Source organism: Ambystoma mexicanum, chromosome 8, assembly GCF_040938575.1.
Source record: "Ambystoma mexicanum isolate Mex_15411 chromosome 8, UKY_AmexF1_1, whole genome shotgun sequence".
Taxonomy (NCBI): domain Eukaryota; kingdom Metazoa; phylum Chordata; class Amphibia; order Caudata; family Ambystomatidae; genus Ambystoma; species Ambystoma mexicanum.
In genome coordinates, this window is record NC_090929.1 from 1,197,902,178 (window position 1) to 1,197,919,206 (window position 17,029).

At 45.2% G+C, this 17,029-nt stretch overlaps 1 protein-coding gene across 1 annotated transcript in view; it reads left to right on the forward strand.

The window, feature by feature from the left end:
• Window positions 1-17,029, forward strand: part of ASAH2 (N-acylsphingosine amidohydrolase 2) — a 475,375-nt gene that overhangs the window by 133,156 nt on the left and 325,190 nt on the right. The window contains exons 6-7 of the mRNA XM_069612073.1: window positions 4,782-4,862; window positions 12,983-13,103. Coding sequence (XP_069468174.1) covers window positions 4,782-4,862; window positions 12,983-13,103 — 202 coding nt within the window. The remainder of the gene's footprint in view (window positions 1-4,781; window positions 4,863-12,982; window positions 13,104-17,029) is intronic.

Here is a 17,029-nt window from a genome sequence, read left to right on the forward strand (position 1 = left end):
TTCCCATTGGGAACTTTACTCACCACCCCAACAGAGTCAAGAGAGATACCTTCTTATATATGAACATATAAGTGTTTGTTTGAATTCCTAAATACGTTGGAGGGGTGTTGCCTATTGACACTCTTCTCCCTCACACCTAAAAGTATTTTCTCAAATGTTTGCTCTTTAGCAGGTTGCCCCCTCTTACATTTGTTCCCTGCTCACTGCTCTCTTCACCTCTGAAGCTTTGTGCGTTTGTACAATGGCCGAAGGCTTACGTACCTGCACGTGGATTGCTCCCCCACACTGGTCTGCTGACCGCTGGAACCCTGCTGTAAAGCTTCTCTGCATGCTGGACAGAGGAGGGACAAGCTTGCTGTGGTGTATTTTCACCTGTGCTTGCTCTTCCATCACGGACCTGGAAGGGGAAAGTAGGAGAACCCGAGAAGCGAGAAGAGTCCTGCAGCACAGCACGCATGTTAAAGTTTAAACTAAAGGATGCATCAGCTCCATGTCTCCACATCTCAAATCAGGAGCAGACTGGCAAGTTGATCCCAACGTCAACACCATGGAGGATAGACAATACTCAAGGGTGTTTGCGGTGCAGGAGACCTTAGAGTAGGGCACAGTCAACAAACATTATCTTTGGTGTATTACATTTGTTTGTATTATTATAGTAATTTCTAGATAATTGATTCACTGGGCAAAGCTTTAATTCTGCACTCCAGCATGTACAATGGTGTATGAAGAACTTTTCACTTTTTACTACATTGAAGAAACAATTTACATAGCTAGCAGTAGTTTAGATACATTAATTAACTGCCATGGGTTGGTGATTTTGGTATTTCACCATGCAAAGCCTTCTAGCATTTCTCCTTCATTAACCCCTTAAGTGCCAAGGACGAGCTATCTCGTCCTTGGCACTGGGGAGGTAATCCCAAGGACGAGGTACCTCGTCCTTGGCACTTAAGGTATTTTAAATATTCATAAGCTTCATTGCAACAGTGACTACAGAAAGGGAAATCAATACATGATTAGAGGGTGGGAATAATTAGGAAAATATGTTTCTTACCTTTTTGTTTTATAGTCTTTGTATTGCAATGAACGCATTTATTCTTAAAAAGCAATGGTATACACATAATGTTTCCTTTCTATAGAACTTGTCATTGCAGTGTTTAGTCTCGGGCATCATGCCTTGAAACGTTGTTGCATTATGATATCTTGCATCTCAAAGCATTTCTTTTTCCTCCATCGTTGACTCCCCTAAAATAAAACTAATGGTACATCTCTCCATGGTATGGTGCTAGATGCAAACAGCACTGTCTATGTGCAAGCCTTACGCCTAATCAACATGCCACACTATATACTGCCCTGGAACTTAATTCCACCCTAAGATACTACCTGCCCATAGTGATGTGCCATGCTGTGCTCAATCTTCCACTTGCTTGTGCATGACTATTGTACTGTCCACTCTCAGACTCACACTGCCACTAGCTGTCCCCCACTTAAGCACCCACCCGCACTGTTGGCCCTCTCTAATACTGATCTGCAGAGAAACACTGTACATGCGCTGTCTCAGCACTGCCTGTGCACAGTAGCGGAATAAGTGAGTCACTAATAACCAGGAATTCTCATGGGCCGATTGGTGCTTGCCCATTCAAGGTAAAGAGGATTAACACATGTCCCCGGATGAGTTGTACAGGTAACATTGAGTGGTGTGCACAATCAGCAGGTATGACAATCCTGCACCGTAGGCAGAACAGCATTTCATATGTGGAAAAGTACAACGTTGCAACCGTGCTGAGACAGTGCATGTATACTGTTTCTCTTTAGATGGTGCAATAGTCATGCACTGGTTTACTGTATGTACCAAGGGTGATGCATGGAACCGGGTTCCAACCAGCTCTGCTCTACTATACGTATGGTTGTGTTAATGGCCAAATCTAGTGAAGTAAAAGGTCCTTTACCAAATTCCCTCTGAGCTTGCCCAGGTTGCTAATGGTTACAGACCGAGAACATTGAAAATTACTGAACACATGCAAATACATGTAACATGCGGGTCATGAGCTATTTCACACTACCATCAGCACTCCTTATTTAATACTAATATCCTAGCAAGGGCTGACGGAAGTTGTAGTCCCACATATTTGGCTAGCAATTGAAGAAAAGAAGGGCACTGCTGGCTCGAGTGCCGACAGGAAATGATAAAATGTCATGCCCATTGCATTACCAAACATTGCAAAACGCAAACACAGTGCATCTCTACTGGACAGGATGCTGGCATTCTCATACCAAAGCAAAGGTTGCATGCTCGTGGTTCCAGTGCAGAGCGTCTCGGCCATCATCCAAAGAGTGGTGACTGAACAGAGTAACGAAGGGGCCCAGGGAGCTAAAGGTCACAAGGGCGAGCCTCTCCCCACCCCTCAAGGAGTCCAGGGAGGTGATGGTGGCTGCACGCTTGCTCCGTCCGTTGTCTCTCTGTTGAGCTGGCCAAGAATCATTGTAGTTTTGTCCCAGTGGTCTTTTGTGTTATGTGGACACTTGGCCTTTGAAAGCTATCCTGAGCTCACCACCTCTTTTCACTTGGGTTACTAAACACATTTCACAAATTGAAAAGCGACCCCTGGGTCAAAATCAAACCCGTTACGTAGAGTTGAACATCTTCAGAAATATTTAGAGACCCCATATCGACCTGCAACTAGAATGTTTACTTATTACTATTTACCCTAGCGCCATCTTACTAGAGGCGCAGGACTCCCATGTATTATGCTAGCTTCGTGGAGGAAGAAATGTAAAGCCAGGGCTATGGCTTAGGAGACCTACGCTTTCCCTTGTGCCATGGCAGAACCGCTGGAGAAACAGCACCTGTCCTCTCCTCATCAATTTCACACTAGCTGATTGCAAATGAAGCCACATAGAGGAAAAGGGTGCTTTCTTCCATTTTACTGGTGATTCAGCTAGCCCGTGATACTGTCCTGCAGTCAGACACAGCAGATGGTAGAGTTAGGGGCCGCCTCAGAACTTGGTGTACAGATGCAGGGTAGTCCGAGCTCAAGATAAAACAGTTTGGAACCAAACCGTAGAGAACCTGTTGTCGGGGGTTAGAATGAAACACTCTGTTGTGGCCCACTCACAGACCATGCACACATTGATTACTTGAATAGGGGCTTTTTGCCAACTTGCACATTAACAGCTTACTGGCTTTTACTGTCCATTGTGCGGGTAAGTAATCATATATATGGGGGGATGCAGTATGTGGAGCTATACCAGCTGCAGTCAGGTGTTGGACTGGTGTCAGGAGGACCGCAGGGGCTCTTGTGACATCTTTCCCGCTCCCTGTGCTCAGAATTGTGCTTTGCAGGTAGTCCCTGCCTCCCGCCGGTCGCGCCTTCTCTGGAGAGGTCTGACGCGACTTCTTACTAGCTCGTCGACTCATCACACTCACTATCTCATTCTGAGTTTGGTGTTAATTCAGCGGTAAATCTGCCAAATTACTGCCAAAATCGATTACTGGTATTGTAATTCTGTCTCATTGATTAACCACGGGATTCCTAATGGTGGAATTAGAAAAGCGTTGTTCCTTGAAGGACCAACACTTTTCCTAAATGCACCAGATTGTGGTAAACCTCGACTTTTGCATGTCCCTGATTTACAGCCTTATAACCACCCTAGTGACCATTGGTAATGCAAGGCAGGCACTGAGAGGGCTTTCTTTTTGCAGAGCCCAACCTTTGCATATAAGAAAGAGAGTTAAAATACGGCACCTGTGAGGTGCCATTAACATCTATTCCACAAGTATTTTCTGGATAAGCTTGGCATTTACCGGATGGCAGCACCACTTTTCTGATTTATTGAAGGCTCACTGCAATTTGGTATACCCCACAAAGGTGACTTTTCACAATGCTCGCTATGACACTATGCACAGGCTGCCACAAAACAATACATTTTACAAGCTTTTGCAGCTCGAAAGCATGACAGCTCTCTTCTGATCCTCATACCCACCTCAGAATGTTGGGGCTGGAAACTGGATGAAAGAATGTTGGCTCTCAATGCTTCTTTCCCCCAGAGCTCAGGCTCACGCCTTCAGACTCTGATCCTCTTTCTCTTTACAGTCAAAATGAGTGATCCAAGGTTCTCACAAAATGGAGTTGCTTAAAGTTGGGGGTGGTAGTGAGGAGCCGGCTGAGAAGCATGGCGAGTTCACTCTCGTTAAGAAGGGGGCGGTACAGGAAATTGTGAAGTGGAGACAAATGAAGTAAAGAGGGCCAGAGACCTGGACAGCATAGGGATATAATGCTTATTTTCCCTGTGACAATGTTTACAGTGGATTGAAGTTCGATAGCAATGTCCATGTTATATGGGTGTTTGGTATGATTTATTGTTGAAAGAGATTTGCAAGTGATAGCTGAACTGGGTGACGGCACAGGCAGTGTTGGGAGAGGAAGGCAAGTGAGAGATGAGAGACTGATACAGTGGAGTTCTGCTAGTAATGATGGGTTCCCCTTCTATTTTTCCTTCTTCTCCCATCTCCTCTTCTCCCCATCCTTCAGCCTGTTAATTTCATCTGGAGGCACGCACTTATTTAAGTCAGGCTATGAAACAAGTCATTCCAGTGAAAATGGCAGCTACATAACAGGGGGAATAGCTCCAAGGTATGTGGGCAGGGGAGAGTAACCATTGCTTTGCCATTAGACTGTGACGTGCGTTCCTGCTTTTTAATACAACTATTTAAAGAAAAATAAGAACATTTGCACATCTTGGACTGACATGAACAACTGACCTGCATCTTCTTCCTTGTTCAGGTATAACTCCAGCACAGATAAAGGCATGGTGCTTCTGAAGATGGTGGATTTGGAAAATAATAATAGCCTTGGAATCATCAGGTACAAAATATTCCAGTTTATTTTTTTCCAAACAAATCTAACGATAACAAGAAAAAGGATACATTATCTAAAGCTCTTACGTAAAAAGAAGTGACTGTTTATGCCAAAAGCATGTCAACAGTAGAAGGCCAAACACATGTATGCCTACAATGTATATCTGTTTGCATGGTCACATCACACAGGGCACATTTGACATTCAGCAGCAATAGGTTTGAACGATTCTTCGGTCAGCATCCCTATTACTGCTGAGCTTGTCCACTCATGTGATAGTAGATATCAATCACGACTTCCGGGTATCCACAAATATCATGAGCAAATAAAGATTGTTTGCATGCCATCTGTCATTCTAAGAACTAGACACGAGATTCGGATTTGATCGCCACAGCAGCCAGGCTCTATTGATGGATTGCTAAGAATTCTTGACTACGAGTTCCCCGAAACATTTGCATCGACCTCAGTGTACTTCTGAAATAGGAAATAAGAGTGGATTACAAGAAATAATTGGGGCATGTGCAATAAATTGAGTGATTATACTGTCAGAAAGTGTGGATTAGGATTAATGTTATTCAAGATTGCAAGAAATATGCATAACATACACATTTCGAAAGTCTTTTGAAGTCAGTAGACACGCTTCTTTGATGGGATTTTCGTTTCCCTGGTGACAGCATAAGATAGGAACCACCCTGTGTTCCCCACGCTGTATATCATTTGTAGATGAGTATATCATTTCGAGTGGGTGGCATCAGCACAGCGATAGGGGCATTTGTTAGTCATAGGACATTATGATTTGTCGGCTGCATGAGCTCTTTCACAATGAATCCAGCATGCGAGAGAAGTGCAGGCAATGCTCTTCTTTCCGATGCCCGTCCTTAGATATGAGCAGGTCACCAAATGTATAATGCCCCATGGTTCTTGGGTCCGAGGCCTTGAGCAAATTCTGTGCAAACCACCCTCCTTGAATACATTGCTCTAGTATATTCATGGACTTCCAGCATTTATGTGTTTAGTGGTAGCCCATTTAATCTTAAAATACTTTAAAGGGCCAGTTATGGTGAATTATTCAAAAATAGGAGCAGGTCTCTCTACTCTTAAACAAGCAGCAGTGAATACTGTGTCCGAAGGAATACTAGCCGTCCTAAATATGATGTCATCAAATTCCAAAGTGATCGAACAAATCAGGCAATAATTACCATGAAATCGTTTTTTTTCAATTCAAGGATTAATGCATTAATGGAGTATGAATGTAAAACATATGACTCTGGCATCATAGGGCAAATACGAAGAGAAAAGCTCCTCAGGGGGCTGCCTTTTCAAACTTGAGTCACAGTGGTGCTGAGATAATAAATCAATTGATTCATGGCTACTAACCTTTTTTGGACTGTTCACAACAACTGTGTTAACATTTGGTTTGTTTAAGTAGTGAGCCAGATAATTTGCCTTTTATCCTTTAGCGGATCTTTCTTAGTTTTATTTCTGTTATAAGCGTAGTTGAATAAATAAATCGCCAGTGTTAATTACATTATTTTGCAATGTCAACACGTGTTTCAACAAGCAGCTTTTTCAGGGCTTTAACAGTTTTATTCCTTAGTGGTTAGTGCTGGGAGATGGTACACAATGGCATGTTGGGGTTGCACGGTGGAGTGAGGTCAAGGTCCATGGGTACCTATGTTGGGGGGTAGAGCGAGATGTGAAGGGTTCAACTGCGATAGATGGGGTCCAAAGCTGGGAAGGAATCCTAAGCAAGGGGCAGGACTCCTTTACTGCTTTGGATCCATCTATCGCAAGGGACCAGTTCTCATCTTGCAAGTGTGCAAAAAAACAAATGCCCATGGACCTTGACCTCACTCCACCTGGCAACTTGCTATCACATACCATCTCCCAGCACTAAGCCCTTGGGACTCACCCCTGTGAAACCGAACAGAACTAAAAACTGCGGGACCCCATAAGGGGAGTCAGACACACCGGACCAACAAGGGAAGAAGTAACCACAGGCTACTAGAGGAAGCTCTCACCACGTGGAACCCGAAACAAGTGCAAACCTATAAGAACCCATTAATGGAGACAACCATGCAGAACCCCACAAGGGAAGAACTAACAGGACACCACAGGTCATCAAAAGGAAGTAAGGGCCTCTCCATTGTGAAATGGATACAACCACAACTACAAAACCACAGAGCACCACAGGAAGGCCCCCACCACTGTAAACCGGATACAATAAACCTACCGGACCGCTCAATGAGAGACAACCACAACTAAAAACCAATACAACCACAACTACAAAACCACAGAGCACCACAGGAAAGTCACCGCCACTGTGAACCGGAAACAACAAATACCATGGGACCCCACAAGGAGAGACAGCCACACGTGACCCCACAAATGAAGAGCTAACCACAGGACACCACTGGCCATCACAGGGAGGCACTCAACACCACTGCTGAACCCAATACTGATGCAAGAGACCACAAAGGCAGACAACCACACAAGAACTCACAAGGGAAGAAATAACCACAGGTTATTAGAGGGAGGCTGTTGCTTTGGTGGAACCTGATACAAGTGCAAACCTATAAGAACCCACTAAAGGAGACAACCATACAGAACCCAACGAGGGAAGAACTAATGGGACACCACAGGTTCCCAAAAGGCAGGAAGGGCCTTTTCATCATGAGACTGATACAACCACAACTACAAAACCACACAGCACCACAGGAAGGCCAACACCACCATGAGCCAGATACAACAAAACCACCGGACCCCACAAGGAGAGCCAGCCACACAGGACCGCACAAATGAAGAGCTAACCACAGGACACCACTGACTACCACAGTGCGGCGCTCGCCACTGCTGATCCCAATAGCAATACAGTGACTACAAAGACAGACAACCACACAGGAACCCACAAGAGAACCCACAAGAGAAAATCAAACCACAGGTCACCACAGGGAGGCTTTCGCACCTGTGAACCCGACACAACTACAACTAAAAAACTACATGTCCCCAAAAGGGAAGATCAGACCAAAGGGAACCACACATAGGCATTCACAACTGTGAACCCGATACAAATACAAATACAAACACAACTACAAAACACCCCACAAGGGAAGATATAAGCACAGGGCACAACAAATCGCTAAAGGGAGGCCCTAGCCACAGGGAGCCCGATACTGGTTGTTTACTACCCAAGAGATAGCCCAGTGCACAGAATAGTCCAACCCGTGACACACCCCCCGACCTAGAATAAAAGCTTTCTCAGAAAAGCAACCAGTACAATATGCCACACAACAGGAAAGACTGGTGAACAAGGAACAACCAAAACAGAGCAAATGAAATAGAACTATCTCAGAACATAGACGCACACCAAGGGATCAAACATCTCACCCCAAAAAAAGTTAAGTCCCTGAAACTGCCAACCCACCACCCACTCTGACAGTCAATGATGCCAAGGAACCCCAAGCACATTAACAGGACAAAATAACACGAAGGAGAAAGACATGAAACACATAGAAACCAACCTGAAGGGAATGACACCACCACGCCATTCATCACCAAAAAATGGCACGACCATAGGCACGACCATAAGCAAGAGGCATAGACAGAGAGACGACAATGAAGAAGACATCAACCCAATACGGAACCTAACTGAACTACTCAATGAAGAATCAACCTCTACAGACCCAAACATACAATCAACCAGAAATAATTAACAACAACAACATGGCCAGCAAAAGACACAGCCAAAGACCAAACAGACTGCAAAAATCACAAAGATACATTGCAACCTAGTCAACGGCAGATTCATGTCCAACCACACAACAGAAATCTATGATCTTCTATACGATGTAGGAATAGACATCCTTTTCATTCGTAGACACCTTTGTAGAATCTTTCACCAACATGGCCATTAAGCACGACCACCTGGTGATTCTTGGAGACTTCAACATCTGGTTCGAAGAAGAGAACATCAACTCACCCAAAACACTAGCCAATCAACTAATGCAATGCATCTAAGACAAATGGTGAAAGGAGCAACCCACACAACAGGCCACACACTAGATGCAATCTTCAGCAACAAAAGCCTGGTCACAACCGCACCCCCAGTGCAAATCCTTTGGAGCGACCACCTCATTATACCCTCCATGATGCAACTACTATCAAAGATACCTGACATTCTCCATAATAACCCACCAACCCAGAAAACAAATTGTGGAACCATCAACAGTGTAGACTTAAACACGAAACTGGAAGCCATGAAACCATCACTCACTGATCTAAATGCAACCAGCATAGAAGGAAGGACAGATGAAATCCTGAAATGGATCATGAAAGCAATAGATGACCATCGCACTGGGAAAACCGTTCTCCCATCACGAAAGAAAACAATGGCAAGATGGTTCATGCCACATCTCAAAGCCGCCCAAAAAACAAATAGGAAACTGGAAAAAGAAAGGAGAAAAAACTACGACCAACAAAAACAACTACATACCAAAGACAGATTAGACTATAGAAAGCCAAAATGCTCAAAGCCCAAAAGAACACTACAATGAACAGATCAAAAAAGCAGGCAACACCCACAAAGAAGTGTTTAAGATCATAAACGAAATGAGAACCCCATCTATATGCAATAATACACCGATCCCTACACAAAAACTACGCAACAACCTCACCATCCACTTCAAGAATTAACATTCAACTAATCTTACAAAGCAAGCCAAAAAAGTCCCACAGACCACCTCAACCAGTCAACACCGGAACCAACGACCAGACTATACCCTTCCCGCCTATATTAACGGATACATTCAACAACCTGGTGAGCAAAAGCAACAGAGCGAGTTCCCCAGCAGATCCTTGCCCACCAGATGTTTACAAAGCCATCCTCGCCCAGCAAACACCAGCAGAGTACTACCTCCACGTCTTTAACCTCTCACTAGCAACATGATCAGTGTCACAAGACTTCAAATCAGCCTACATCAAACCACTCCTTAAAGATTCCTCGGGAAACGTGGAAGATCTTACCAACTTCCGACCAATTTCAAATATACTAGAAAGCTACATCTACCAGAAAATCTTGGAATACTTGGAAAAACCCCAGCTGCTGGATCAGGCACAAGTAGGCTTCAGACCTATGAGAGGAACGGAAACTGCGCTACAATCTATCGGGACGGTCTAAAGACCAACGCAGACTCCAACGCCAATACTACTCATTCTCTGAGCAGCCTTCGACACAGTCAACCATGACACTCTCATCAAAAGAATATAAAATATTGGAATTGATTGATTGATTGATTGTTTATTTACTATGCGCTTATACACAAGTGTTTCAAAGCGGAACCATGCATGGGAGGGGAAGACATAAGGAAGACAAGACAAACGCTCTTACTAGGCATGGTACATTCACATCATGCAGGTGCACAGAACAGGAAGTGCATGGGGGGAGCAATAGGGACCAAACGCACCCAGTCCCGTCAGAATATGGTTTAAGTGCAGAGCGATACCACTTTCATGGGTCGTAACCGAATGTGCAGTAGTTCTGCGGCAAGTGCAAGGCCCGGAGGCAAGTGCAGGAGACTGGCGAGGGAAGCTTGGGTCATGTGATGCTCTGAAGGTACACCAGGCAACCAGTCAGCAAAACTCAGAAGAAGTAGAGGAAGAGAGCGGGAGAGCAGAAAGAGGTTATCAGGGGAGAGGGAGAGAGAAGGAGGAGGCGTAGAGGAAAGTCTTGAGGAGTTTCTGGAACTTAAGGAGATCCGACTCAAGATGGCGAGGGAAGCTTGGGACAATTGGCAACACTGCTCTCCTTTGGCTAAAGTCCTTCCTGACAGAAAGAACAGAAACAATCTGGCTAAAATCATTCTAATCAACACCTCGGAAAACAACATGTGAAATCACACAGGGCTCATTGCTTTCTCCGTTACTCTTTAACAACTACATGACTCCACTGATCAACCTCATTAGAAAACATGGCCTCATCTGTTACGAAAATGCGACATTCAAAAATCAACACCAATGAAGAGCAAAACTCAACACTAATCAACTGCCTCATTCATCTAAACCAGTGGATGAGCACCAACAGTCTTAAACTCAACCCAGACAAAGCCGAAATCATGATTACACCCAATGACCTGGTATACAACCAGCACATTCCATGTCCTGCTTAAGTAGGCAAACCACCTGAACCATCCAAGGTGGTTGAAAATCTTGGAGTACTAATGGGCAGCAAGCTTACACTAGAACGACAAGTAAATGCAGTAGTTAAGAAATGCTTCATCCGCCAACACACGATAAAGAAAATACTTCCCTTCTCCTTCACACACAGAACGTTGCCATCATCTATCTTGTTATGGGAAGAATAGACTACACCAACAGCATCTACACTGAATTGCCACAATTCTTGTTGAGGAAGCTACAATGAATAAAGAACGCAACTGCAGGACTACTGCTTAAACTTGCAAGAAAAGAACAAATCACACCAGCACTGAGAGCGTTGCATTGGCTGCCAGTCAAAAAACAAATCTTCTTTAAAACATTTTGCATAACACACAGAGCGATCCATGGCCAACGAGCGAGCGGAATGCATACCAGAGAAAATCACCATCTAGAAACCAACATGAACACTAATATCCAGCAATGGCACCCGCCTTGTACACAAAATATTCTTAAAACAAAAATGTGGGGCATCAGTGAAGCTCTGGAACTTACTCCCAAAGCAAAATACAAGCAACATAGGATCACCTCAAGTTCAGGATACTATTAGAAACATGGCTCTTTAACACTGCGAGCTGAAGAAAACTTCTTACACAATGCAAGAGAACTCCACGAGACTGAACCACTCAAATGCCAACCATGAACACACCAGGAACAAGATTAAGCAAAAGGACAAACCCATCGCAACAAACCCAAACAGCCCCAAATGAACCCTACTAATACATCTCTAACCCTCTAACACTCAGCATATCCACCTCATTACACAACCGACTTGACACAAACCTCAGACATGAAACACTGAAAATACAAACACTCTTCCATCTCTCCACAACACCCAACACACATAGGAATATTTGCATACAACACACAAATGCCAATATACCAAATCAAACCAGCACACCGTGGCTGGTTTATCCGAACTGAAGCTACCAACAGTACATCAAAGCTCTCTTGCGCTTCTCCCTCTTAACCCCACTAACCTTCCCACCCCCCCCCCCTTCGTTTCAGATCCACCTGAGCACCTGGAGACCATGAAAATGTCAGCGGTGCCCAGTAAAGTTCCAATAACATAACAATGTTAAAGCCAAGAAAATGTGGCTCGGTCAAACACATGTTGATAACAAAAAATCGTGACATCAACACTGCAATTTATTGTGACACAAATAAAAATAACAAAAATCCCCCAAAGGTTAAGAGTCAACATCTCTTCCTCATTATTCCAGCAAACCATAAGTGCCATAACTGAATTCACCAGGTACACTCTCTAGTGTGATGTATGGGTTTTCTGGCAGAGGAGCCAGTAAGTCAGTGCGCTGTTCTGTGAAACATAAAATTGATCTTTAGTATTCTGCCAACTTCCTATAATCGAGTGTCCTCTCGCCTGACTCCCATTGCCTGATTCTAACTAGCCAAATTCTGTTGCTGGTGCTGCAACTCACGCCTCCAGCCGATCTACTAATGGGCGGTGATCTCAGTGGGCTGGTCCGTATTTGGTATTCCTATCATTGCCTTTTGCCCCCAGGCCCTTCACTAGTTACCTCCTTCTTCCGTGGCTCTTCACTGTCCCAGCATTTCCCTGTGCCATTCCTGCATGATATCCTCTGGGCTCCCTCAACACACTAGATATGGTGCAGCCAAACAGTTCCCTATATGAAAACAAAGATTAGACTACACTTATATGACATTTGACCCCATTGGTGGTGCAAGTGCTCAGAGAGGTGAACGAGTCTGAAGAGCGGAAATCAGCGAGTATGTCTTCGAAGAACATTGGTAACCTCATTAAAGTTACTGAACACTCTTTCTCCAGACTTGCAGTGTGGCAGATTAGCAACCTCTGCCCCTCGCTTATGTACTAATATCGTTCAAATATATGCAAGTATTGGTGAATCAACATGTTCTAATATTTGTCCTGATTGCAGCTGGTTTGCAGTGCACCCTGTAAGCATGAACAACAGCAACCATCTTGTGAACAGTGACAACATGGGCTATGCGTCCTATCTCTTCGAGCAAGAACAAAACAAAGGATTCTTACCTGGTGAGGTGAGGAAATATCTCTAAATGAGGGGTTTTGCAAAACATACCCACAAACAATTACACCTGGTTCTAATTGCTCCTGCCATATACATATTGAACTTTTCTGTGATCGTTGCTATTTGTTTAGTGCACAACTGCCATTGGTATGGTCTTGTAGCTTTTTCTGGGATAGCTCTGGGATTCTGGCACACCTCAGTCTGTGCGCATGGGGGGAGCGTGCTTGGTGTCTGTTCTATGGGGCCAGATAACGTCAGTTGTCATGCGTGAAGGCCAGTGCTGTGCTCTGATCGTTTTGCAGCATTAACATTGAGCCATTGATCTTATTACGATTTAAACCTGCGAGTATGAGGATGCACAGACGTTTCAAGGTTTCCACTTTAACCCTTTGACCACTCCTCCTCCCCCAGGGACATGGTCCGTGGGAACATGGGACTTGGGCACGTCCAGATTCCTTAGCCCCCAATTGCTGATGTATACACATCCTACGAGCAAAACGCGACCATGTATGTAGGCGGGCTCTAGGAGGTCAAAGGATTAAACAGATAAAACATAACTGAAATCTCATCAGACTTTTAAAAATGTGTATTTACTTTCTGTTGTGAGGGAAAACATGAGCGGGCCCTTTAAGAGGGGCACAGAAAAAGTGAGAAAGAGGAGGAGTCTCAGGGTGGAAGAGGCAGAGTTAAATAAAGAATGGTTGAATTAGCATAATCCCACGTATCCTCCCGGTATTGGGGTCCAAGGCCTTAATATCATATGGCAACGAAGGGAAACAAACACCTTCTGTGGGCCACTGCGGTCTCTGTGATACTGACATGCCGCGCTGGCAGCTTTCGTCCTGACCAAGGATATGATTTCCCTGCTGTCTCCCCGGACCGGCCCTCCTGCATCAGGCGACACATTTGCATCCACCACTGCGGCCAAGAAGCAGCGTCCTTTGCCCACCAGCAAACTTCGGGTCAGTCGACGGAGCAGAAGAAGCAGCTTCCTCCTGCTCCCGCCGGCTGTACACCAACTACATGTCGGCGGCTGGCAACCACGTCAGGGCGTGCCTCCAAGGAAATAAGGAGAATCCAATTCTCTGCCCCCCGGCTTTACAATAGGGAAATCCTTCCTTTGCTGCATAGTGCACAATCCCAAGCATAACAAGGGATTGGAGCTTGCATGCAGACAAGGTGCAACACTGCACACAATGATCTGCCTCCTTGACTCCCCAATGAAAGGAAGCTTAAATGAACAATCGGGGGTAACCAGCACCAGTAGTAAGTGGCAGAAAGAAAACATTAAGAGACATAAATGTAACAACAGTGAGGAAGGGCGACCACTGTAACGTGGATGCAGCCACAAATTATATGATATGCAACCATAGCACACATATCCAGACCCCTCTCTTCTCACACCATGTGGTCAAAGGGCATGGGCTGCACCTCGCACAGGAGGGGGGGTCAGTAGGGAGACTATGGACTGTCACCTGAGGAGAAGAGGCCAAGGGTGATGCAAAAATGATGGATGAAGCAACTGATCAAGAGGGAGCGCAGCAGGGTGCGAGCAAAGTTTTATTCCTAAGGAAACTCTGCCCATTTCGCCTTCAACCACAGCAGGACAAAGGCCCGAGATGGACCGAATGGGTCAAAGAATTCGATAACTTCATTAAAGCCGCGGGAGAAGATAAATTCCCGGTCCTGATGGATGTCTTCACGAACCTGGCCAACAAAGAGATTAAAAATATCATCAAGACAATTCCGGCAGGGAAAAGGACCACCTGTGATGAACTTGTGGGTGCATTAAACAAAAAAGTTAGTAATCCAATCAAATAGGGACTACGAAAGGTATGTGTTCAACCAATGCCAGCAGTCCCTAAATGAGACCGTGGAAGAATTCATCACCCAACTCTGCCAAAAGCTGATCCAATGTCAATTTGCATCTTTTTCAGATGACAAAGACATGCATTTTCACGTCATTGAAGGGTGTGTATCATCGGTGCTGAGGAAACAGCTCCTAAAGAAACCCCTCACAATCGATGGGGTCATCGAAATGGCAAAGGTTTGCGAGAGGGTTGAAATCCAACCCTCCGCTATGGAAACACCGAAGAAGAGAACTGAAAAAGAATAGACAAATGCAGCACTCATGGCTACCAAACATACTGGAAGAGGACTGAATGACAGACCGACCGCAATGGGAAGTTTACCGAGAGAAGGTTACATGCAGGAGTGGGCAGGCCCCCGTCCGCAGAGACTATGCAACCGATGTAGCCAGGTCTTCTCGCATTTGCGGCCATGCCCGGCGATACGCCAACAGTGTGCAAGATGTGGCAGTGAAGTACACTTTCACATGGTCTGCCCAGAACATTCCCACCTGGGCGACAATCACAAGTGATGCCCACCAACTTGCGCCCACCGTCCAGGTCAAACACACAACAACCACAGTGGAGACTGCCTCCAATCTACTCACAACACCTGAGAAGCATGATCAGAGCTATGGACCAGAACCAGGACTATGATGAGCCTCGAAACTACGATCGACCACCGCAAAAAGGATATTACTTAGACCAGTTCGACTACCCAAGTAACCCCACGCTGTCTGTGATTACTACTACCAAGAAGAAGCCTCTGAATACAGGGTTGAATTTTTTAACATAATGCATGGGGAACAAGACGGGAGTGAAGCCTCGAAAGTCATGGTTCAGATGGGGGAAGCGACGCACTGCTTCCTGGTAGACACTGGGCCATCGTCAATATCATGGGGGAACAGGAATTCCAGCAAACAGGAAACAAGGATGATCTGATGCCATCAAGAGTATGAATCTTCCAATGGGGGCCAGCACGCCGTTGCCATCCATGGGACAATTTCAGAGGTCGCTGTCGCACAAGGGCAGGATAACTGATGCCATCATCCACGTGCTCAGTAGCCCAGTCAGTGGGAAATGTTTGCAGAGCTACAACACTGCAATGGAACTGGGCCTGATAGATGACCACTTCCAAGACAGCAGTGTGGTTCAGTGTGGTGAAGGACAGCCAAAGCACCACAACATCTACCTCATGTGTGGTGTACCAATCAAGCGTGAGGTGATTAAAAACATGTACCCAGAATTGTTTCAAGGAATAGGGAAGCTAAAAAACACAATCAAAAGGCTACACATAAATAAGAACGTTAAGCCAGTCCCACAGCATCTCAGAAGAGTCGGTTTCCACCTGAAGGAAGCAGTAACACCAGAAATTCAACAACTAATGTCAAATGACATCATTGAAAGGGCAACTGGTCCCACACCCTGCATCTCACCTTTAGCCGCTGTGCCAAAAGAAGGAAACAAAACAAGGCTGTGCATTGACATGAGGGTGGCCAACACAGCCACATAGAGAGAAAGACACCCAGGTCCCAAAATAGAGGACATGATTGTACAGTTGAGAAGCGCCATGGAGTTCTCCAAACTGGACCGCAACTGCGGTTACCACCAGTTGGAGCTACACTCGGAGTCCAGAGGAATCACCACGTTTGCCACCCATGAAGGTTTATTTTGGTACAAACTGTTCAATTTCGGAATATCCTCAGCAGCAGAGAATTTTCTGGGACTATAAGACAACTACTGGCCCCTTTGAAAATGGCATTTAACTACTCTGATGACATCTTGGTATATGGCACCTCAAAGGAAGAATATGATCAGGCCCTCATGGTCTTATGCAACATTCTAAGAGATGTTGGTCTCACGCTAAATTATGAAAAATGCAATATCAGCAAAGACAAGCTGAGGTTCTATGGCCACATATTCTCTGGCCAAGGAATGCAACCTGACCCTGAGAAGGTGTGCATCATCAGCGAGCTACGGGAGCCTACACAGGCAGCCGAGGTTAGGTCATTTCTAGGGATGGCAGGGTACTGTGCCCGCTACCTCCCGAGATACGCCATCACGACAGAACAATTGAGGAGACTACTAT